Source organism: Sturnus vulgaris, chromosome 5, assembly GCF_052056855.1.
Source record: "Sturnus vulgaris isolate bStuVul1 chromosome 5, bStuVul1.hap1, whole genome shotgun sequence".
In the NCBI taxonomy this organism is placed as follows: Eukaryota; Metazoa; Chordata; class Aves; order Passeriformes; family Sturnidae; genus Sturnus; species Sturnus vulgaris.
Window position 1 is genome coordinate 49,035,107 of NC_142247.1, and position 26,150 is coordinate 49,061,256.

At 39.1% G+C, this 26,150-nt stretch overlaps 1 protein-coding gene across 8 annotated transcripts in view; it reads right to left on the reverse strand.

Annotated features, from left to right (window-relative positions):
- BICD1 (BICD cargo adaptor 1) overlaps positions 1–26,150 on the reverse strand; it is a 173,362-nt gene that overhangs the window by 44,634 nt on the left and 102,578 nt on the right. For all 8 annotated transcript variants that reach the window (XM_014881588.2, XM_088165692.1, XM_088165690.1 and 5 more), the window contains exons 3-4: positions 7,568–7,720; positions 4,015–4,452 (exon numbers count right to left, since the gene is read on the reverse strand). In XM_014881588.2, the coding sequence (XP_014737074.1) occupies positions 4,015–4,452; positions 7,568–7,720 (591 nt within the window). The remainder of the gene's footprint in view (positions 1–4,014; positions 4,453–7,567; positions 7,721–26,150) is intronic.

Genomic DNA, 26,150 nt, shown 5'->3' on the forward strand with positions numbered 1-26,150 from the left:
CCAAAATAGGGTAAACTTCCCTTTTGCTAAGTGCATCTTCTTAAAAGTGACCACTTTCTACAGATCTCCTGGTCAGGCCTGTCCTGGGGACCCTCACAGATCAGCCCATTAGGAGCCTCTTCACCAGCTTTCCTTTTTTCTTTCATCGAGCTGCCTACCCCAGGTCTGCTCTCCATAGAAACCTTCAGCTGAACTCCAGTTGTTACCGTGTGGTATAGCAGGCTTCAGTGTTACTTACACTGCCCTCATCAGATGAAGGTATTTATTCCTTCAGGCTGGTAAGGTGAGCTATGTATATGCATGAAAAATCTGGTTTTTGGCTAATTAAAGGACCATCTCACCTTATAGTGAGAAATCGTATTGGTAAGAAAGAACCACATATTACCAAAGGCAGTTGGCTTATTAAAGTGTATGGGTCCACTGTGGGCATGTTCACACCAAAGCAGCCAATTCACTGTAGATTGCACCCATGTAAAAATAAATATTTATTTTTAATAATATTTATTTATAATAAAGCCTTTCCTTTGAAAACACCTGTGGTAAAGCAGCACAGTGCTTTGGTGCCTGCTTAAAATTAATCAGACAGAACTGATCATGCAGGACTACTGATCTGAGCCATTATACCCTATCATGAAGAAAAACTGTAGCAGAGCTAATTTGGATCTTGATGGTAATTTCTCTTCTGAACATAAATGTGTTCTGGAAACACTCATTTCAAACAGAAAGGATTCCTTCCAGAGAAAACATTTTAAACTTTAAAAACCCATCTATCAACTTGCACAGCAGGCAAAAGGAAATACACAGACCAACTCAATTTTATTCATTCTGGACCAGCAATAATGGATTAAGCTAATCCCCTTCTGTTTAAAACCACAAATACATGCTCCTACTGCCAAGGGAAAAACCCCAAAGCTTCAGCTCAGTCCTGAGCACACCTTTTGCATATTAATAACTCTGCTGTTCCAAAACATGGTAATAGTATTTCCTCTTCTAGACAATACTGTACTCTTATTTCCACAGCAAACTTACGGCAATTCTAGGTATTTTTCAGTCCATTTGGTGCACTTTTTTGACACTGAAATTGGTAGCTGCGGTAAGGATTTTTTTCTTCTTAAAATGAAAATAAAAACAATTTAAAAGTAGCTGTACCTATTTTGTGATGCATCCTTCCCTTCAGAGATTTCAGCTTGAGGAGATTTCCTTCCCAATTTGCATCTATAGTTTGCAATTATGGAAAGCAATTTAACCATAGCCATTTATGTCCTCACCTTTTTTTATTTTAAACAACTTCAGAATTTCAGTGAACAATTCCTCAGAGAGACTGGAACAAATTAACGGGTGAACTCATCTCAAGAACCCTGAATCTCAGCTTTTGTGTGTTCGTCACAAGAGTACAAGGCAGCTGAAGAACAGTGTCAGAAACTGAGCTGCAGGGACTTTTTATTTTTCTGCCTTTTTAAGATAATGTAATCTAAGTTTTCCAAATATGATTTTGGCCTCAGACAAAGGGAAAACATGACCATGGGAAGAAAAGGAGTCCTAGACTTCAAAGATGATATAGAAAATTCTTTCCACGGGACAACAAACAAGAAGGAAGAGTGCAAAGCTTTGAGCTTTTCTAAAAAAATCTCCAAATATGAAAACTTCCAGCAAGACATTTGTTACACAGTAGGTATATTATGGAAAGGTAATAGATGCAATTAAATCTCTCCTAGGGAGCAGCACAGCCCATGAAGCAGCAGCATCCAAAAGCTGTAGAAGGAATTCTATTTGTCACGCTGTTTCAGTGAAGTCTTTTTTATAAGATTGAGGAGCAAAAACAATTTGCCAGACACACTTACAAAATGGCAAATCTGAAGTTTACTTTTATCCTAAAAAAGAACCTGATATTCTATAGTTATAAAAATATCTCCTAATAAATGGTAAGTTCCTTCAGAAACTCTGTTCTAGTGCAGCCTCTTCACAGAAAACAGGAGGAATTCGTACCAAATATTGAGATACAGCTGAATGAACACCATATGGCAAAGACACTGTAGAGAAAAAAAAATCCAATTTTGCTGATGATTTGACTTTTGTCAGCTTATAAAACCTGATTAAGTATCTCATCTACCACATGGAAAACTTTTGGCAGAATTTTTCACATTTAATTTGTATGATCCAAATTTAATTTGTCTGACGTGAACTGATGTAACTCAACAGAGAAGGAGATCACTTTGTAAAACATCAGCATTTTGCAGTGAGTCTTTACAGTATTTAAAGAAATCAGGCTTTCACTGAGGTTTAGTCTGTCTTTTTAAACCATGAACCTTGTAACAGGATATAAATGCCAAACTATGCTGGCTACCTTTGGCACAGACGTGCTGGGGCCTAGCACCAAAAAATGCTATGACCAAAAATAGTTATAACTTCTCTTTTAGGATCCTAAATTCGTTCCTAGTGACTGTGAGAAGGCTGCCTCTTTGTTTAAGAGATATGAGTTTTTAACTCAGAGAAGATAATTACAGTATCTTTCAAGTAGAAGTTTGCTATATCATCATGCTCAGTATTTAATAAAATCAAGAAAAAAGCATACTCAAAGCAACCTTCTTTTTCATTTCTAAGCAACTTTCACTCAAAATTTATATTGCATATATTTCACTATAAATTATGGTTTAAAACACTTCCAGTGTATTCTGATATGTGAACATTTCAAAGCATTTCTTTTGAAACTGTGTTTTTAAAATTTTAACATTATATTTCTGAATCAAATTAGAAGCTGCATATAATGTATATGTTCACATATTGTATACATGTATATGTTCTTCCAGGTGCATATTTGAACATATGCATATATATACACTATATACACTCTGTATATACTTTAAAGTTGGAAAATTTAACAGAATTTGTCATGTAAATAAAATCTTAAATTTCAAGCTTTCATACTTAAATGATGTATTCTTTGTGTCAAAGTTATTGGTGCAAAGCACTAGATATCATTCATGTTCACCATGTCACATCTCAGATCAAAACTTCCTACAGTGAATTTGGCAATGAGATAAATAAAACAATTAACTCTTCAGCAAATAGGACAGACAATATAGGGATTTGTTGTTCTCTAGCAAGCATTGAAAGCTGGTTTTGGTCTACTTTACTTCCTAATCACCTTTTACATTTTAAGCAGAAAAGGGTTCACATTTCCTCTCACTAGAAGAGATGCTTTTCAGAAGCCTAAAGCTAGAAAAGACTGGGTTTTTTTCTTGATGGTGCCAAAACCTTTCAAGCTGCTGTTGAAGATGAGATGCTGGACAGCTTGGGCAGCAGGCACTGCACCCCTTCTGAGACGATGTAAACACTGGGGCTGGCAGCTTGAGTTTTCATCTGGCTCACATCCCAGGCTCCTATTCTGGCTGGGCATGGATGCACAGGGAACAAACGCTGGCTGTCCCATCCCGAGGCACCCCCTGCAGCCCGTGCATCTGCTTGCCAGTGGGACAAGGGTGCTCTGTGACAGCCAACAGGCCACATGCTCCCAGTGCACGGCTGCTGAGAGGAGCACTCCCTTTTGTTCTCTTCTGACTGTGTGCCAAACCTTGCTCGAGCTCAATTTAACGGCAAAAACTTCCTCTGACTCACAAAGGAGCATAATCAAGTCTGTACATTTAATGTTTTTTTTTTTCCAGATAGCTTTAGTCATGTTGAAGAATACCTTATTTCATTTGCAATTTCAGGGACATTTACCATTATGAAAGCAGGAAAAAGGGAATCTAACCTTCTGTAACCCCAGCATCTACATGCCTTTCTCCTCTTTGCACTAAATGTCTGCTCAGGTCACACTGATTTTTGTGCAGGCACGTTTACTCTGTTTACTAGGGACATTTCTGACAAAACCTGGATATGAAGAAACACCAAAGCAGTAGTCTGGAAAATGGACATATGTGGTCAAGAACCTCACCAGGAATGATCGCTGCAAAACTGGCATGAGGGTTCATAGGATACATCTAAACACTCCAGGACATTAAATTCAGCCCTTACCTGCATGAGCTGCTGCTTCAGTTTCTGTATCTCTGATATGTTGAGCTCACTGAAGAGGTCAGAGACAGGGTGCAGAGATTCTCCTTTCCTACTCGTGGGAGTTCTGTAGTCACCGTTGAGTTTCACAAGAGGCCCATGGATGTGTCCATTCATTTTGTCATCATTGTTGGGCTCACCCCCATCCTCTGAAAACTTCAATCCATCTACTGATATATTAATATGGTTATTATACATACTATCATTGAGGTTGATATACTGGGACAGTTCCTTTCTCAAATTGTTCTTTTGCTCTCTTTCATTTTTTAAAGTTTCCAGAGCTTCCTCCAGCTGATGCTCAGCAATCTCCTTCAGCCGGATGGCATCTTCTAGCTGGCTATTAAGCAACACTGTCTCCTCCTCAAATCGTTTAATTTCATGCTTTAAGCCTTCATATTCAACCTGAATTAGACAAGACAAAGAACATTCATAATACTAAAACTTGAGTTGTGAAAACCTGCCATTTATTAGCCCTATTGAGATAGGTGTTAGAGAACCTATGGTTTGGAATACCAGATGTTGCCTGCTGTTGCAAAGAACTGACTGAACAAAAAGTGAAAGTGGAGCTCACTCTATTAAATATTCCAGTGCTCACTTTTTCAGCATGTGAGACTCCAGAAATAAAAAACCACTTTCTGAACAACTTATAATAACCAATGAAATTTCATGGGAAGAAGGCTGTTTATTAGCAGATGTCCTGGTAACAACACATTTACTATGAATTGCCATAAGCAATGTTGGTGTATCATGGTATTCATAGATCTTAGGTTAATATAGCCTGATTTATGATTTGCAAATATTCCGAAGATGACCTCGTATCTCAATTCCTACTAGACATAAAGTCACTCAGGCACAGATACTCTCAAGTACCTTGGTAGTTTTCAAAAATATGGATGGAAGATAAACAGTAGAAGAGCCTCAACTCTCTTCTCTGTACTTTACAAGGCTCTCCATTACCCCAGAGGCATTTAATTCTAAAAATTAAACAGGAATCTATTTGTGCAGTCAGTTTAAACTCTAAGATGCCTCAAAATTGCTAGAAAACTACCGGAAGAATGCAGCAAACAGCTCATTCAGCCCCCTACAATCCCTGGACGGCATGTAGGGATGTCCCTCTGGAGCACACAGGAATCTGTTGTTCCAACCACAGCACCTGGAATGTGCCCCAGTGACACGTCTTGGCAGCACTGGAGGGGCTCACTGTTCTGTCCTTCTCAGAGAGCAGCTTCTTATCCCACATCAAAGTGTGGTATTTTACCAAGGGCATTGTGAGCTGAGCTAAAAAGCAGCTTCTTTGTCCTTTAAAGGCAACTCCTTTGTTCAGTCCTCTCCATTTCACCTCACAAGAAACAAAGCCTGGAAAAACCCAGCCTAGCTCAAAACCAGTTGATCAGCAATACCTAGACAGTGCAGGAGATCCCCACTGCAGAATGCTTCCCCTTTGCTGTCCTTCTTTGTCTTCCTTTTCACTGTTGGAAAACCCCATAGCAATGAAAAGGAAGAGCTTGCTTTGTCAAGGTACATGTCCACACTTGACCAGCACTCCTGGTAAAAATGATGACACTTTGATTCTTTTAATTTAATTCTAATCATGTTAGCCATATGCATCTTAATTTTTAGATGAAAAAAAAATCTCATTATCAGGTGAAATAAAATGTAATAGCTTGGTGAAAGAGGGAAAAAAATACTGAGTTTTCACGTTTCCATAAAAAGTCCCAATTTTTTGCAGTTGATGCTTTCATAATTCAAACACATTACTATCTGCAAACTTAATGCATTCTATTGAATTTTTTAATATTTGATATATATATAGACTTTTAATCAAACTAAAATAAGATTCTGGCAAAAATAAAAATATCTACCATTCCTATTGAAGCAGAATATTTATTAACCTGTCAAAAGTCTTCGATTCATAAACCTTTGGAAAGGCAAACTTAAAAACCAAGGCATAATCTTCAAACCCAGAAACTGGAAGCATACCAAACAACAAAGAAAGTCCCAAAGTCATATTGGGCATTCTTAAACAGAAAAGGAAAATCTATGAGAGTTTCAAATCTACATTTGGCAATTTAATATCTTTCCTTACTGAAGAATAGGTCCATCTGGAAAAATTATGAAATGCAATCAAGTAGCTATGTTTAACTTAAGGACATGAAAAAAAGCCGAACCCAACAAAACAACCAACACTTTTCCAGTTTTAAATACATATAAAAGCTAGGGGCCTATATCTCCATGGTTACCTTCTCATAGACTCTTACTTTAAAAAGCTACAAAAAATCACAACATGTAGATAATTACATTTTAGCACCGAGATTTATAACATATGGTTTTGTAAATTCAATCATTAAAGTATAAAATGCTCTTCAAATTGTATCTTGTAGATTAACATAATTTTAGGAATCACAAGTGCATGGATCTGTGATGCAAAATGACTGATTTTTAAAGTCCTCCAAAATGTGGCAATGCTTTTTCTCTCCATAGATTGTTGGCATTTGGTTTCAGTTAGAATGAAATATTATGACAAATATAAACACTTGCAAACAGATTTTATTTTAGGGGGAAACTAGGACAGTCCATAAAGGGGTCATTTACTTCCTGAAAATGTGAAAATATCTCCTATGAGGTTGATGAGAAAAAAGTCCATGCCTCAAAGGAGGAATTTGCTGTCTGGGTAAATAACTCTGGCAACAAAGATGATCTGCTATAAATTCCATTTCAGGAGTGTGAAAGACTAGGCATCTTCATACATAAGGAAATTATGCACCCATTTCCACTACCTGTGTATTCTCTGCAGCACAGCTCTGTTGTTTTAAGTGTTTCAATCGCATTTGTGCTGGAGCAGTAAAAAAGCAGTAAAAGAGAGCTGAAATAGCACTGCTTATTCCTGCAGGAATAAGGCAGCTTTGTTCCCAGGTGCCATCAGAAACTGTGACAGGGCTGCCTCTTCCACAAAAGCCCCAAGAGCACCAAGCAATAGGTCAGGACACAACCAGAGGCTGCAGTGCAGAGCTGTGACCCCTGAGAGCAGGTAAGGAGTAGATGTTATGAAGTTATGATGGTCTAGACAGCATCTAAAAGGCAGGAAGTGTTATACCATCCAACCTGGATATTTACATTTTCATCACCACAAGTTACCTCTTCTGACAGGAGACCAAATCTTTTTTGTTCACTTGAAAGGAAAACTAGCCATTGGGCACTAAGCTCCTGAGGAATGGGAAAAGCATAAAGCAAAAATAGGCAACTCTAGCTCTTTTAATGATTCCTCTCTGATTCTATGGTTCTGCAATGAAATATTCCATCACAATTTTTCAAAACTGAGGTAACAGCCTCCTCATATTCCAAAAATGGCCAGTAACACCATTTTAGAATAAGTGATCAGCAAAAACCCAACCAGAAAAAAAAAAAACCCAAACATACCAAGTAGCTTCTATCAAAGTGCTCTGCTGGATTGCATTATGGAAATTAGAGAAGATAGTGAGAATTTACAGTACAGTGCCTTAAATCTTTCTATGCTTACTTGATTCTGTTTCAGTGTGGACACCAGTTTCTGTAAAGTGATGTTTTCTTCTTCCAGCTCAGTGTAGTCTTGCAGCAGTCTCGCCTCTCGAAACTTGTACTCTCGAATCTCATCTTTCATTCGTATCCTCTGCAGTTCCACCATTTCGTTATTCTGACGAGAGAAAACACGGGTGCGTTACAGTTAATGCACAGCCACTTTAATGCTGAACACTGCCTCGAGAAAAGGCCAAACAAAAATTAATCCTGAAATAGAAGTGATTTAACAGTGCACATCAAAACACCATCACTTATTAATTTGAGGCCAAGCAATAATTTCAGGTGGGTGCTGGCAATGCAGAAATGAGAATGTCTGATAGAGAAGCCTGATTAAAACAGTTTCAAGCTTAGACACTTATTGAAATGGAAACTCTGGAAAGGCTGCAGCATATCTCATTAGTTTCATTGCTCTACAGTATATCAGGATTTAAATAAAATTACCACCTGTTTTCCACTGAAGGATGCATTTTAAAGTCATACACAAAAAGCAGTGAGTACTGACAGCTATTCTCCTAAGACATCTGCTAGGCAGCAAGGTGCACTCATATTTGGATCTGCAAGCACTGGAGAGACTTACAGGCAGGTACAGAGTGGAAAGCACTTGTCAAAAGCCTGACAAACGCCTGGCTGTGCTGGGCAGGATCACACCCAGCACTCTGGGAACACACAAGGTCACTATTTTGTCTTTCCCATTAGTGCATACAGTGCCCAGACAACCTTATGGGAAAACATGGGGGATAAGTTTCACCAGAAATCGATCCCATCAGATTCCAGCTCTGAGTTTGACATCAAGGGTCAGGTTATTCTGGAAAGACTCTGCTGGCATAACCATGATGTAAAAGACTACAGAAAGATGGAGTTAACACACAGCTGGAAGGAGAACAGTGACCAATACTGTTGGGAGCTGGTTGGGAGGAACAACCTCTTGCCTTGCTTTGAAGAGAAGACTGCATTTGTCTGATTAAGAGAAATGGCCATGGTCGATCACATCTCCTTTCCTGCAAAAGGATCATAAGCATTGCCACAAAGCCAGTGGAGAGACCTTACTGATGAGGCAGAGCCACCTCACTGCTGGGATGTCAGAGAGAGCACACCTGGGAAGCACTAATGAGTTTCTGTAAAAGATTCCGGTGTGGAAGATAGATACCTGAAAAAAAAGCCAAATGTTTAAACAGAAGTTGTTGTCAGGGAGCTCTAAATCAATCAATCTGCATCACTCACTCTCTGGTATGTGAAAGAATTCTGAATTAAGGATAAACAGAGCTTCACTTAGCATCTTGGTTAAATAATTACAAAACCCTGGAAAAGAGCTTTGCAAAGCATGAAAAGAAAAGTATTTTGAGGCAAGGCTTGACAAAAGTGTTTTTAAAAATTAAACCTTTTTGTTAGAGCAAACTAAAAACCACCACCCTACTTAATTAGTTGCTAGGAGGAAAGAAACTACCTGATTTCTTAACTGAAAACATCTGAAAAGATTGTTAGCAGAAGAGTCACAGAGCATTAGATAAAAGTAAATATCCTTGCATCCATCACTGCCCAATAAACCTCTGAGCAAACTGTAAGAGCAACACCACAGATGATTTCCAAAGGTGAAGGCATTTTATACTCCCAGGCTGCCTTTATACCTTTTCTTTCTGCCAGCACAGCTGCATCGCAGCTATGGCCGGTGTGGGTGTGTGTGTGCCAGTCTTAGGCGGTATGGGGACAACACCAACTGCACAACTCCACCGTGTCAAGGATAAATTAAGCTGCTCTGCAACTCTCCCAGCGTTTGAGTTTGATCAGCCCAGGGAATGAGCTGGCTGACATCCATCTAACACTGCCAGGAGCCCTGGGAGAGGGAGGACAGGATCAGGACACCCTGATAGGATCCCAGAAGAGCTCAGTGAGCCATTACCAGTGGCGTTGCCTGCACCTCACTGGGATGAAACCACCACCAGCAGCAGCCAGGACAGATCTGCTCATGATCCAAACTGCCTCTGCCATCGACACTGCTGAGGGAAAGGAGGGCCCCCCCAAAAGGCCAGGCTGTATGGGGCCTTGAGCACTCTGTCTAGCAGAAGGTGTCCCTGTTCATGGAAGGGTGGGGTGGTTGGAACTATGCAATCTTTAAGGTCCTTTTTAACACAATCCACTTTCTGATTCTGTGATTCTAAAAGGGAAGAATGAAAAAGGTGGCCAGAAATGGAGGACAGGAACAAGGAATTTTTACAGAATCCTGATACAGTAGTTCCCTGATAGACTACAAGGCAGGGTAGCTTGAAAAAGCCTTGAAAATTAATTCTGCAACATGTGAGTACTCCTTTGTCTCTCCTGTCATTGCAAACTGCAACAGAAAACATGAGCTGTCACCTTGCTGGAGTGCACCACCATTTCTTTAAAAGAGATACCACATTTCTTCACCATTTATAACTGCTGCTTCCTACATAATCTTGGAGATATAAATAGAACCATCTATCATTATCCTCTTCATACATAGAGAGAAACTCTTTCTGCACTGCAGCCTCTATTTGTCCTTATTCATGGCATTTCATCAAGGAAGAAACAGCAGGAAAAAGCAAGACTCACTAGTTAGAGCATCCCATGTCTGCCCAAGCACTGCCTGCCACACTTCCCATGGCCAGGGCCAAGGTATCTACTGGAAGCAATCCCTCTGCTCTGATACAGGCAAAACCAACTCAGCACATTACAGAATAAGGCATCACCTTTTCAAAACAACAGTAAATGTGTGTTTTATCACTACAAACACCCAGGAGTTACTCTCCACACTTCAGATCCCTCTTCCTACTTGCAAACATCTGCATTATGCTAGCAAACACCCAGCTGCAATAGCACTCCAGTGCTTTCTATGATTGCCAGGAAAGGCGCTGATTCCACTCCACAGGCCCAAAACACAGTGTTGCAGAGGTTTACAAATGAGTAGCCACAAGATATGTGGAGGGCTATTCTGATTTCCTTTATATAAGACCTCTGTGTATTTTCTGGAAGTGAACTAGTCCTGAAACTATAAAGAAAAAAAATCACATTTATTTTATTCTCTTTTACTGTTAGAATAAAGGATATATTCATTTTAATCAAATGTTTTGATTAAATATATTAACGTCTCACAATCCTATTGTTATTTTGAACAATTTAAAATACTCATTTATTAAGCAAAATATCTGCAGTTATAGAGATCTTGCTGCACTGATACCATGCCAGCAAGAAGCAAATTTTTTATCTGGCAAACTTGTATGAAAAGAATATGAGACGATTTAAAAATACAAGGCAAAAAGATTTTGCCAGCAGGGCAGTTATCTACATGAGCCACTAGAGGACAATGTAACCCAAATTATTGGCAAAGTAATTAATAATTAAACTTTGCTACTCATCAAGCACTGAAGTTGTAGGACAAAGCAATTGAGCCAGATGCTTTTACTAGGGCACTGCCTCAGGACTTCTTATATTCCCAGAGGAAATTCCCCTATGAACAATATACTGGGTCTGCAAAAGCCAAATTACTCCAAGAGGTGGAGCTGATGATACACAAGCAAAGTTTTAATGGTTAAAAATTATTTTCAACCCCAGCCACCAGCTGAACATGGTGCAACGGCTTTAATGGATTGGTGCCAAAGAAGAAGGAAAAGGCCTCTCAGTGAAACTATAGAAAACAAGAGAGTCCTTGTCAGCATTGCATCTCATTATACATGAGCACTAATTGTGGAAGATGTCAGCCCTGCAGCACCTCTAATGAACGTACACATCATGGAGCAGACCATGGCAAACAAAAAACAGGAGGCTCAGTCCAACAAAGTCTGGTCAGGTCACCTATTTACTGGCACTTAGATATATTTTCAGAATTGCAACATATGAAAAGTGAAAGACATCTCTAGGTTCTGCAGAGGCAGAATAATAGAAGTTTATACTTCTTAGCAAATGAAATGTACTATATATCAATACATTATTCATTTTTTATTCAGCATAGACTTTTTAAGTGCTGTATTTCATATGCTACATGTCGAGCACATTGAATTAAGCGTGTGTGGACACACTGCAATATATTGTGTAACATCAAAGAACTGCAAGTGAGAAGGTACTTCAAAATGAAGGGATGGAAATGGCCAATGTTGAACACCATGAAAAAAGACACAATTCTCATGTCAGAACACTCCTGAGTGCTGCCCTAGGAAGCCATTTGTTATGTTCCTGTGGCCTATCAATTCACCTAAAGAAAACAAACTGGACAAGCAAGGGACCCCTAAAGCTGAGTACTCTCATCTCCAAGGTGAGATGTGAATTCCAATGGCTTCTGGTTTCTTGAACTGTAAAAAAATAGACTGAATTTCTTGGGAAAGGGGCAGCCTTTTTTTTTTTTGAAGCCTTCTTTTTAAAGTTAATGCATTCCCATTAACTATTTTGGTTCCCCCTATGCTGGAGTACATAACAGACTTTTTTTTTTTTTTTTTTTTCCCCCTATTTTGTCTATTGCTTTTCATCCCCCACAAAAAATTGTGGAACTAGTGTTTGGGCTTTTTCCATCCACTCTGTTCAAACAAATGTTCAAATGTTCATTAAGAGATTTCAGGTCCTCACTGCAATGAAACATACTATCTTTCACACTAAAAAACAACCCCGTAAATCATCAATTACTATATGCCTCAAACTACCCAGACAAAATCCCTACTTATATGTCAAAACATGGAAGCTATAGCATGATGCTATGCATAGCTTTTTAATTTTCATAACTCACAAGAGAGCAAGAGAACAATGGCATATTGTATACAGCAAAATTGTACACTTCCAATTTAATGGAATTTATTGTTTTATCGCTGATGCAGGATAAAACCCTATTCAATCTGATGACAGTTTTATTGCAGTAGTAGTAAATTGAATATAAGAGAAAGTTTATGCTCAGCCTAATAGCCATGATCTTACGTGTTTGTTGACAAGTCTCACTGTAAATTTGTATGCCATGTTTACTTTATTCTGCAGAGGAAAATAAAATATATATTTTTTATGAAGAACAGCAATAGTGATAGAAAATTCGATTTAACAGTGGTTGAGAGAAAAAAGAATGTGGCAATAGAAGAGGAAAAACTATTTTATTTTGTTATCAGGAAGTGTTTTAAGTTCCGACTAGCCTTACATTTTCCCTCCCTCATATACAGGATTACTCAACTTGAACTGAAAGAATGGCATTTTCCCTGCTTCCAGGTATATTTAAAAACATGAAGGGATTTTGTGAATGACCAAAAATTACCTGATCTGACCCTTTTGAAGAATTTGCACCTCAATCCTCCTGATTCATACATGCAGATGCCCAGCTAAGCAGGGCTAGAGCACCTCTTACAGAACTATTTTTGCTATTTCAATACACAGATATGCCTACACCCCAAGATAAATTATTTAAAAGATTCATCACTGTCGGAAGTCTGCATCCTTCTTTTTAACCTGAATTTTTCTCATCTCATCCTTCCAAAAGCTTCATTTGGGTGGCTTTGCTAGACTTCATTATATTGTATCTGCTCAAAGCAGCTGTATTAGCATACTACTTTAGGAACACAAATACAGCTACTATTGTCCAAACCCAGAAACCACTAATCTTTGAAATTATTTACAATTCTGACAATCCATAGCTTTAGATATATCACTCATTGTCTAAAAAGCAGGAAAAAAATATGCTATTGTACACAAGATATTTTTGAAAATGTAGCATATTTTTGAAATCTGTAGCATAGCTTAAGTGCTTCCAGTCTTTTCCTTCTGTGGATATACTTACAGAATGACAGCACTATCAAAGGGAAGGATGAAAAAAGCCATGTATTTGTTGGCTATAACATACAGATTAGAAGTCAGATCATGAATTCTCATGTTTCAATTTCCTTCACCAGCAACAGATCTCAAATAAAGCCTTTACAATACATCTAACAATTTAATCATCTGAAATACTCAGTGCATTTAACTGGAATAGCTAAATCTTAAGAAGTAGGGTGAATTTGTATCAAGGGCAATTAAATAGTCCATTTATTACTTACCAAAGAGTTTGAAACTCCTAATATTTAACGTTGTAAATCCTGTTACATATAAAGCCCAAAAAAGCAGTTATTTTATATATAATTATACATGAAAGTCAATAAAAAGACAGAACTAAGGAATATTATGGTAGTTCAGGTATTAGAATTTCCTGCTGAGTATCATGGACACATAATATTATGATGACTTCTTTATAAGAGGGTATGAACAAATCTCTAATCATGCGTATTATCTGAAAAATAATGGTTTGATTTGACTGCATTTATAGCAATTAATGCATTACTATTAGTGTATTAATTATACATAAATTATTTCTTAATGTATTAATTATACTTATTTATAATTAATATCGGCACTCTAACAAACACTGCTATAATATTCTTAATTCCCTCAAAGAATGAGAAACTTCACCAAACTAAACTTTATTAAAGCAGTGCAAGAGAAAATTCAGTCTCCAGGGTTACAGCACTGTTCAGTTATTCTACTTATCTGTGGAATGGCTTCATACATGAACATATGATCATTGTGAATAGCAAAATATTAATTAGCTGGAAGAAATTTTGCCATAAGGAGGACATTGTGGATGCTATGTGAGCATCCAGACAGGTCCTCCTGCAATTCTTACCTGGTGTACTTGTCTTAGGATAAACCACATTGCCTGTCACAGATGGTAAAGGAGAGAGAGCGTGCTGGTGGAGGGAGGATGCACATGAAGACCAAAGATCTGACAAGATCATGTTCCATCACCATCACATCAAGGACTGCCAAGGTCACTGCTAAACCATGTCCATAAGTGCAACATTCGCAGATTGTTTCATTACCTCCAGCATTTGCGACTCACCACTTCCCTAAGCAGCATGTTCCAATGTTTGACAGCCCTTTGGGTGAAGAAATTTTTTTCCTAATATCTAATCTAAACTGGTGCAACTTGAGGCCATTTCTTCTTATCCTATCAATCTTTACCTGGGAGATGAACCTGACTCCCACTTGGCTACAACCTCCTTTCAGGTAGTTATGAAGAACAAAAAGGCCTCCCCTGAGCCTCCTGTTCTTCAGGTCTGCACTCTGAAGCAGGGCCTGTTGCCCATTCCACATCACCCAATTACCTAACAGCAGGATGAGTAATAGTATAAAGATACCAAACCCAAATTGCTCTTGACAGATCAGTTCAAAGAAAAAAAAAGAAAGAAAAAAAAAAGGGTAGATCTGGGGCATTATGGACTGAATGAATTTTTTTTTCTTTTGTCCAGTTATAACCTTCCTATTACATTATCACTTTCTATATACAATTTAAGAAGCCAACAGCAGTGATTCTACATGACAATGCCTCAAGGCAGGCTTTTTGATGGAGAAGCTGCACAGGCCTTTTCAAGTTCATCAAGAGGCCAAGAGCTGGTTTTAAACTCTAACTGATCACTTAGGAGAAGCATCTGCCAGTTAGATGTATCTCTTTGAGAGCCGTCTGTCCGGTCCAAAATGCCAAATTTCCTTCCCCATCCAAAAGGGGCACTGGCTAACCAACAAAAGAAAAGTTGTGCTAACAGGGTGTGGGGCTGTGATCAGCTTAAGTTCATCAGTCCCACAGCTGCTGTTCCCAGGTCCTGACCCTCCCTTGGGTCAGTGCTACCTTCCACATCACCAGCCAGATTAAGGGCAGCAAGCCACTCCAGAAAACAAACAACAATAGTTTTAATGGTGTTTACACTCCCTGACTTTGCTGACAGGTTGAACACAAAGGTACTGGTGCTAGCAGGAGGTAGGAAATAGGAAAACATATCATTTCTAATTTGGATATGCCTGCTGCTCAGCAACAACTGTATGATCTGTTCCAAGTTCCAGGGGTGGAAACCCATCCCCATTGATGTAAATTATAAAATTAATATAGCCTTCAGCAGGACTAAGATTTCACTGTATGCACTGAAACATTGAGGAACCAGGAACAGTAACGTGAATGCCTGAAGCTGGAAAGGAGGGGAGAGAAAAAACACCAAAGTGCCCAAATAAGAGCAGTGAGCTTTACTATTTTAGGTTCCATTATGCTTGGTTGAGATGGAAAAATATATCCCTGTTTATTAGCTCCTTGCTTTCACATTCCTTTTTCAGTTTTTCCCTAACTTTTGCTGCCAGGATGCTCTCAAGAGCTTCCTGTGGAACCTGTCTCCAGGCATGCTGGGCAGTGGCTACAGTGTCCCATGTTTCAGGCACAGAGCTATGCTCCTTGTAAACTTCCCATTCCCCATGGTGACTGCCTCTCCTCCTGAGGACTTGGAGCTATTTTAATTACAGCTGGATACTAGCTCAGTCCTACCTTTCCTCTGCTCCTCACACCAGTTGCTGAGTGATGCATGTGCCAGGTTGGGGCTCTCAGCCTCCCCAGCCTGCACTGCTTTTAAAGTACTATCCAAGTTCTGCTTTTCCCAATTTGCACACCAAGCCAATCTTTGGGCTTGTAAACACCAGCTAGACATTGCAACATTCATGTCTGTGAGTGTCTCTGTTCTCCTCTCCTGTGGGCAGGCTGTGCTGCAGACCCAGGGCTAGCCAGCAGTACCAATAAATCTGGTCCCTGGAACACTGCATTAAATTAGTAGAGGGCTGAGTTCAAATTAATCAGACATGTAACTAATCCAAATCCTCAGTTTACCAAAGATCATAACAGTAATAAAAAATGGATCTCAAAGGGGCCCCTGGACAGCATCTAGTGTCCATTTATCTTTCCCGGGATAAGAGCAACTACATCTATGTCATTCCTGATATCCATCTAATCTCTTGTTAAATACTTCCAACAATCCCATCACCTTTCCCAGAAACTTGCTTACTGACTTTACTTTTGCTTTTGCCACAGATCTATTTTAAATGTCAAATCTGAAACAGTCTTTCACACTAAGGATGAAAACAGTATTTCTTCTCCTACCCACAGAAGGCAAGAAATAAATGCAGGACACTTCCATTTGCCCACTCTATCCATCTTCAGCCATCTCTCTGTCCTCTACAACCAGAAGAGCAGGTAAGAAAGGATTCCAGATAGTTCCCACCATAGAGAAAACTCTTTAGATGCCCTTGCATGACATGTAGGCCGATGGGCAATGAACTACAACAAAAAGTAGATACTTGGGGGGAAAAAGGAGACCCCGAATAACACAGTATTCCTTCACTGTTCCTCACACTGGAGGAGAAATACATTGAAAGAAGAAACCTTTAATACTTTCTAGAAAATGGAGTGAAAAAGTGGCTAAAGGAGATTTAAAAAACCTCTTCACAGGTACAAATCTATTTCAAGGGGTCATCTGCTGGCACATTCTCTATTGTGCTGCAGAGGAGCTGTGAGAGCTCAACATCAAAGGAGCTCTGTGTGCTCACAGCAGAGCACCCCTCAACAAAATTACTCCTGCAGATTCTGCAGCTGCAGAGGTGTTTTAAAAGCGCTGTGAATCGACACCCACCACCCTCCCAATGACAACAGGCTTTCAAGTTCACCTTGAAAAATATCAATACAATATAAAGGGTTGCTATGAAAAAAGGAACAACAAGAAAGTTAAACTTCAGTAATAATTCCTCTCCAGCTGGACAAAGGCATGGCATCTTTAAATAAACACATCTGAGCCACAAAATTTAAATATAATTATGTGGCCAAATCTGTCATTATCAAGGGAGAGTACTTTCTCAACATCAGGAGCAATTGCAGTCATTAAAATCCATGTAACATTACCCATCTGCTGCAAAAAGTAGCACAGTATTCTGCAGCTTATTTGACCTTGTGTGCAGAGCACCCACTCATCCCCGCTAATTCTTCTGTGGCATGAGCAGAAACAGCAGCTGATTAATATTAAAAAGATGAACATGGCTTGATGACTAATGACTTCTTTTCATCAAAGACTTAGGGTTTTTATTTTACAGCATATATTTGAGTGACCTAGGGGGCAAATATAGTCAAAGATAAGTACCTCATCTGTCTGTAAACCACAACTTCTAGGACCAAATTTTACACATAATTTTTACTCATTACAGCACACATGGTGATTCATGAATACAAATGCCCGCATGCAAGATTTAGTAAAGTAAATTGCACTGAAGGTTACTTGACTTTATTGATACGGACAGGGAAAATACATGCACTCAGGAATTGTAGCTGTAACAGTGTAGTACTCTTCACTGTTCGATATAAATTGGTTTGAAACCTGATCTTGGGCTTTATAATTTGCCCTTTTTTTTAATTCTAATATGGACCATAAATTTCACACATTTACTTTATACATATGTGTATTTATATACATATGACAGTCAACAGCAATAATTTTCATGCTGACAGTTTTCTATCTTTTCCTTTAAAGGCTGTACAAAGATTCTTGATGCTCAGCATGCAGGACAGAAATACTGATGTGATACATGCCATAAGAACACAGTGCAAGGACTGACCATTAATGCTGCAGTTCTCACACATTACTGAAGCATGTTGCCTATGGCTGCACAGCCTTAGAATTAAATTATTCCTATGGGAAATGAATAAACACTGAGTATCATTAACTGCCTGCAATGCATCAAAATGGAAGAGAGATGCCATAAAATTCTGTATTTGCTCAGGCAGTAAAATATCAAGCAAGTCATGGGATTGTTTAGCTATGGGTATAAAAATTATGTTTAAATCTATCTTTTTCTACTCTCCTGTGTTCCCCCTCTTAAAACTACTGCTGTTTTCCTTTCACCATTTGTTTCTACTGGACTTTCACCCAGCTCATAATGAGCGTTAGTCTGATAGCAGAAACCTTCTGCTAAAACAAATTATTGATGCATTAATAAGATACAGATAAAAGAACTGGGAATACCCACAAAAAAACCCTGCAAACAGTGCTTCAGAAATCTAAAGAAAAATTCACCTAAAGCACTGATAATTTTCTATAAACACCCTGTGGCATGAGGAGGACAGTGGCAAATATCAAGTAGTCTTGGTGATCATTATAGCACATGTGAGCAAAGGGACTCAACAGCTCTCGGGATGCAGCAAAAAAAGGAAGGCGCTTTCTTGTCCTTGCTGAAACTGTGCTCAAGGACCTTGATAAATGAAGAAATACTTTCTTTCCAGATTTATGGATATCTAGAGAAACATGTCCACGTGAAAAGTAGAGGGCAAAATGTTTAATTTTAGAGACATGTTCACCTAAACCTCATCTATGTCGATATCAGTGTTTCCAAATCTGAGCCTTCTCTCAAGCCTTGGAGCCTGCCAGTGACAGCTGAGTGAAACAGGGGTGCCAGACTGACCCCGCTGGTGGCTCTGGCAGGCTCGGTGGCCTGAGGAGATCAGGGCAGTGTGACAGCTTCCCCAGCCAGCCCTCAGCCATGCCCCGAGGTACAAGGCACCCATGGATAACAAGGACTGTAAATCTCAGGTACTGCTATGAAACTTCCTTGGCAGCAAAGAATTACAGTCCAAAGTCTTACTTGTTTCCTCCATTTCCTACCCTCCCATTAGACCACTGCTGATTGATAGCTTAAGCTCCCTTTGTTTTTTTCTAACTTATTTTTAATATCAAACACAACAAAACATCAGAAGATGGCTCTAAATTCATTACAGTGTTTTAAATTTTCTGAGTTCTTAAAGCACTCAACCATGACATCGGCATGCCATCATTACTAATGAAATTCAATATCAGTTTCAGCAAATAACTATTTAAATGAAAGATTTTTAGTTCTGATTCTGTTGTATGCCCAATGGCCTGATACAGCACAACTGAACGCAGTTATACATTGCAAAAAACTGCAGCAGAATAATCAATCTAATAAAATGACAGCCAACCTCAGGAAGAAAAATCATCACACTTGAACCAGGTCAGAATTCAGATAAGCAACAGGAATAAGATGAAATTTATGAACTCCCTTTCATTAACTGATAAATATATATTATGTCATACCTACACAGTTGTGGACTATTGTTAGGTTTTTCATCATTGAAATGCTGCTACCAGTGTCTACAGGGAAAACAATTCAGGCTGACACAATTCCTTGGGCTCTTAATTGTACTGAGGGTGAGTTTATCCAGCATATCAATCAGAGAATTGACTTGGCACCTTCCTGATCCTGTGTGCCTCCCTACAAATATATGTATAGATCATGGGATACACAGCACACCTGCTTTCTGTGCAGGGTATGTAGGACATTGCCAAACACAAAGGCAGAATGGGAAGATTCTCCCAAACAGAACTTCTAGTCTAATCACAGGTTTTGGCAGTGCATTACCCCTTGTTTAATAGTCTCTACCTCTGACCACATTAGAAGTTCCATAACATACGTAATTTTTCTTCAGTCTGTACAGTATTTCTTGTGAAAGACAGAAACAACAAGGAGAAAAAAATAAACCCTGCAGCCACATCTGTCTATTCTTTGCCCTCACCCTACCTCAGAAAATGGAGGCTCCTTAAGATCAAACTGCCCCAGTATATGAAAATAAAGTGCTACCTATTTTAACGTTCTAGAGTAGGGTGGCCATTGCTTTGCAGCTGTTTGGTGTCTGCTGCAGGAGTGCTGTAGTTGCAGCAAGCACAGGCAAGAAAGTTGAGCTGCTCTAGGAAAGAAAATCCCCATTACAAATCAGAGACATTGATTGTGCACCTTGAGAGGTATCAAGTCAAAATCCCTGCATTTCCATAAAGTCAGGAATTATTTCTACACGCAGTTCAAAGCTTCAAGTTTAAGCTAAAAATCCATTTCTGGCCTTGGTCCTCTGAAAGCGAGAACTGTCACTTTCCCTGTGGACCTTTTCCAGCTATCATCACTAAATGGAAAGCTTTTGAAGACAGCTCTCACATAGCAACAAAAGGACAAGGCATGAGCCTTTGAATCCTAAATTATTTCTCCCCACACTCTTGAGTCCCTCAGAGCTGAGCTTCAGGAGCTTCTAGGCGGAATGCAGATGTGCTCTTGTTAATGGTCCCAGCATGCTATGGTATCACAACTCCTTCTAACAGCACCATTTTTGTAAATAAATGCAGCATAAAGCCTAAATATTTTCCTCAGCCCATCCCATTAAGGGATTGGAGCCACTGTAGCACAGTTCTTTCATTTTCTTTTTTCTCATTCTGTCAGGGAAGTGTCTGGGTGATGCACGGAAATCTCAGTAATATTTTCTTAAATCTAAACATTGTACTGAAAGCTTTTCCTGCCCTGAGTTGTCCTAAACTCAGCAATAAAAACATACCACCCTGCCTAACATCACCACCAATTCAATTTTTGCTATCACTACCATTTCTGGTCCTTTTCCTTCCCACTAAAGATTGTCAAAATGCTTTATTCTTTTGCTCCTCCAACCTTTACTTCTTATTCACAATTTTTTCAGAGGCATCAGTGTGCTGAACTTGAATCAAATACTAATTTCTCGCCTGTATCTGACATTTGGGTTAAACGGAAGTTCATGAAAAAACATACAAATTATGTTTAATAGCTAAATTCAAATTTGCAAGGAAAAGTTACAAGGAAATAAAAAAGATTGCTAATCTAGCAGGCTGATCTTTTGCTGATCAATAAAATGCATTCATATCTCAATCTTGATAAATGTTTTAAGCTGTTTATTTATTTGTTAAAACAGAAGAAAATATCATGTCCCAATAACAAAAACCAGAAGCAGACCAGTAGTAGCAGTCTCCATCATTGTGTTGTCTGTCTCATGGACAGAGAGACAAGCCAGTCTCTAATAATCCTAGCGAGCCTCAAGATATCTTGTGGCAATCAAATGCCTTTTGTTCAACTAAAATTTTCTCCCAAGTTCTCCCTTCATTTTAAGATCATAGGTGAGAATGTATATTTTTAACCATATACCAGCATATACCAGCTAGTATGTGTTAATCAACCCACATATAAAGCATACAATGGAAACAGTCAATCATAATATCATATATATGATGTATGATAGCTATCCTGTTATATATATTATAATAGGGTTTTGGTTTTTTTGTCAAGGCCCTGAATGTTTGCTTGAGATGAAGGGTAATAAGTCAAAACTAGTCAGAACTTGACTAACCACAAACAAATCCTATTCTTCCTTTATTTTAGAATTCCCTTCACGCATTTCGCTTAGGTGTAACAGACTGTGGTAAGAGATACCCCATGTCACAAGCTCCAGCATCATCCCCTTTCTTCTATACAGAAATCCTAAGTCTAACCCAAATCCAGGAGGAATTCAAATAGGAAACTTCCACACACTGTCAAGTTGGGTGAGCTATGAATGGGATCCCACGTTTCTGCTAAGTGCAAGACTGGAAGAGGTAGGTAAGAGAGCAGCAGGTCCCACAGCCTACCCCAGCCTGTGGCACAGCTATTTTCTTGCACTGGCCCTGAGGTCAAGCACCAGCTCTCTTGCTGGACTCTGCACAAAGCCCGAGGGCTTCTCCCAGCCCTGGCAAATGGCTCAGAGATGGCCCCACTTGTGGCAGTACCACGTATATCATCTCCCCAGCACTGGTGCTAAGTGTGAATCACGCTGGTGAGGACAGTCAAGGCTCTGGGCAAAGTTCAGCACAGCTCTTGGAAAACACTGAAATGCCACAGGACTTATTTCAGACAGGAACTCTTCTTTGTTTTCAAAGGTGAAAGGGGACTCCTTTATCTAATGCAGTTTCCATTAGTATGGGCTTTCACAGGAGACCAAAAGCCAATGATGCAACTTTTCCTGCCTAGAATCTCAATTAGAAACTTGGATTTAGCATCGGTACACAGGTTTGAAAGTAAATGAGAAATGGAACACAAGAGTTTATGTAGAAGGGATTTCTTAAAGTGAAAAAGAGTTTCTTTACAGAGAAAGACATCTGCAATACCCTGTAATTGAATAACAAGCCAAAAAGGATGGGAGGGTAAATACTCGAAAGAGAGCTGCTACACAGAGTCTGGGTCTTCTTTTGCAATACATAAAAAGAAAGAAGATTCATACTAGCTCTGTCAAAAGCTCTTCAATATTAGGAACACTGGAAGGAAGACTACAATTTTTGAACTTCGGGTAGGGAAAGCAGTACACTTCAGTTAATGTTAGGGGTACAAGAATCCCAGGAATTTCGGAGCTTTAGGATGCAACACAAACTTCCTCCCTCATCTCACATAGATCACCAAGTGTCAAAGAAACAAAAGAATGCAAGAGGGCAGCAGTTACTAAAAATGAAGATCTGAGCTTCAGTGCCTCAACATCCCATTACAGGAAAAAAATAATCTCATTATAAGAAATCTGCACAAGTGATACACCTTAAAGTAGCACACACTTAAAACAGTGCAGATTTTATATTAGCAGTTAAAACAATGCAAGCATTTATATAGAGAGGTGGGAAATTCGCAAAGCATGTCCTGGTTAGAAAGAATAGTATCATTGCAAACAGAATTTATTTCTACACAATTTTATCCCTCATATGAATAAGATACTTGTGTGCTATAGGAACAGACTGGTAAAATTATCTCACCAAGTAGGCAGGGAGCCGAACAGATGGCAGCACCAGGCATCACTAGACCTCACTTATAAAGACGATCTTTATCCCTTCCATACGATTAGAAAATTACTCTCCTATGAAAAACAACATTCTGAGGGTGAGGCAGAAATATTTTTCTTGTTTCCCATGGAATCAAAGATTATGGACTGTCCACCATGATAATGTTAGTGATTCTAAAAGGAAATCCCATACAGAGATAACTCATTTCTACTAATTTGTCTGCTGGTAGCTACCTTGGCTTTGGTTTCTTTGTAGGCAGAGTGTTCCTTTGGAGAAGATGATCTTGAACTGCACATACACCTTCATCTTACCCAGAAAAAAGACAAGTTTAGAGCATGCTTAGTGTCTCCAGGCACAGCATGTGTGACAGCATTTATAGGGAGCAAATCTCTTAGTCACAGAAGGCAAACCATGGCTGGTTTGGGCACTTTTTGAATTTATAAAACTGCTTCTTTCTCCAACCAAAGCACTTTTTCCCACTGTGTTTCATACAAAACTTCCTTCTTCCTGCTTGTTTATCCCACCCTGCCATATGTTCCAAAGGAGAAAGGTTTTAATTACAGCAGTTACTGAAATACTTCCCTGCCTACAGAGCACAGCAGAACCTTTTCAGAAAAAAAAGAATTTGTTTTATCACTATTATCATTAACAGCTAAAAACTCCATTTGGGAGCTCTAAGTGAAGTGTTGCACAGAGGACAAGAAAATTCATTCAGTTCTATGGAATGGAAAAGAGAAGCACTGAAGGTTTGTGTAGTTGTTTTTTCTTTTGACTTAGCATACCATCATACAAATGGTTAAACAGCAACAAGGAGCAAGTTTTAGTAGCAAGTTTCAAACAATGAGGCAAATATATGCTAGATATGGTTCAGCTGATGTCAGAGAAGGGGGGGAAAAGCACAAGCACTTAACCCTCACAAAAACACTAGAAAATGAGAAGTCAAATAAGACCACAGGCTGGAGCAGAGCTTCTCAAGTCTGGTCTGGTACCAAGATGCTTCTCGTAGCCAGCTGGCTGTACCTTAAAGGGAAAAAAAAAACCTACTGGGGTAACTCTTGCAATATAAGAAGGTTGGAAATATTTTCTGTGCTGCAGAACTTTAGACCAGTGCAAATCCTGCATTCATTCATTTTCCGACAATAACTCTGAGATTTGACACCCTTGAGTCAGGGGAAGTGCCCAAAGCTGAAGGATGATGACTTCTCTATAATGGTACAGTGCTGCATAACCAGTGCATTCCCTGAATAAGGAAATTGTCAACAAAGTTGAAGATGCAGTACATGCCTGAGTTTGCCTTCAAGCTATTTTTACACCAAAAATAGTTGAAAGGCATGTATCTGGCCTGAGTAAGGCATGAAATTACTTCAAGTATAAGGCTGTAAAATACACTGGAAGTCAATAATGCACAGGTAAAGAAAGGAAGACAGAATTCCTGGGGGGGAAAGCACAGAAAAGATGTTTGATTCCACAAGAGAATACATATCCATAGTTCTCCCTTTACTCAGAAACAACAGTGAGTGACATCTGCAAAATCCATTTCCTGGCTGAAAAAAAGACCTGGAATCAACTTTGATTTTTTTTTCATTAACTCCTCTTAAAACACCAACTCCAATCCTACTTACCTTACAGCAGCAATCTTGACAAACAAACAAAAGCCTAGCATCCCATAAATCCAGACAAGGCCCAGACAGAACCTCTTCGTGTTCATTATCTTAATCAGGAAAGATGCTCTATTAGTGCTTTTGGGTTTTTTTTCATATCCATGGTCCCTCATAACTCAACTGCTGTTCTGCATATCCACTCCAGAAAAGTCACTCTGGAGCCACAGGAAATTCAGCCATCTCCTCTGGGAGAAAAATAATCTTGGAATAAACCCCAAGTGCTGCCTGCCAGACAGCCATTCAATGGGACAGGAAACCTCTGTTAGCACCACATTTCTCGCAGTCAGTGCCCTCTGAAAGCCCAGCCATGCACAAGGGAGCTCAGCACACCCAGACACATCTCCTTCATCACAGGCTAACCTCCCAGGACAGCTACATCTTAAATCTGGCTGGATTTAAGAGAAGGGGTGAGACGTGGCTTGGAGTGTGTGACAATGATATGTGATAAGCAATTTGCTTTGAAGGCAGTTTGAGGCATCTTCTGAGAAAAATTAAGTAAGTAAGTATAGAAAGATGTTCACCTTGGGAAAACTATCTCTGCTATTAAAAGAATTTGCTTATTCTTTACCTAGCTGCAAAAGTTCTTGAAATAAATGGCATTTTTATCTTTCAGCAAAACTTCTCACTCCAAAGTATGTGAAAATTCTGGATACTGGTACTGGTAATGAACTTGCTATTCAGATGGCCACCTGCATGAACACCACACACAACAGCAGGAACCACAACACAGGAGGAAAGGTGAGGGTGAGAGACAGTTCAAGTTACAGTGCACTTTGCTGAAGGGTTAAATTACTGCTTCAGTGCTTATTGGTATTTTCTAAATGAGAAGTGGTGAACACTCTATGAAAATGCTAAATAATTTTCTTTTTTTTTATCCTCTGGAGAACAAGAAAGTGTTTCCTGAAACCAAAATCTACTTCTTATACAATCTCTCTCAGGCCAAATTAATTTTCCTCACCCTTGATTGAACAATAATAGGCTATCAAGGCTGTTCAGTAAAACCCCACATGATAAATTGAAAATTACAGCAAGAAAAAAAAATCTCAAACTAGCTGGAGAATATCCTAGATGAAAAAGCAGGTTCCATCTCTGTATTCATGAAAGAAAGCAGCAATAAATCATGTTTAGAAGTTAATCCCAATCGAGCTGAAATAATGAAAGTCTCTAATGGATTAGAGACGGGACGTGGAAAGAGAAAGCTGGAAGGGGAGAAGGAACATGGCTCCTCACCACAACAGACCTTAAATTATGTGCTTCAATGGAGGAAGTGACATGTGTGCATTTTACTTTACTGTTGTTTTCATAATCCATTTTACCATCCCATTGAATTACACCTTCATAGGGCCTGAACTGGTTTTCAGCCACAGCACAGCTGAGGACTTTCCAGACCTCAGATGTGAATGATGCTTAG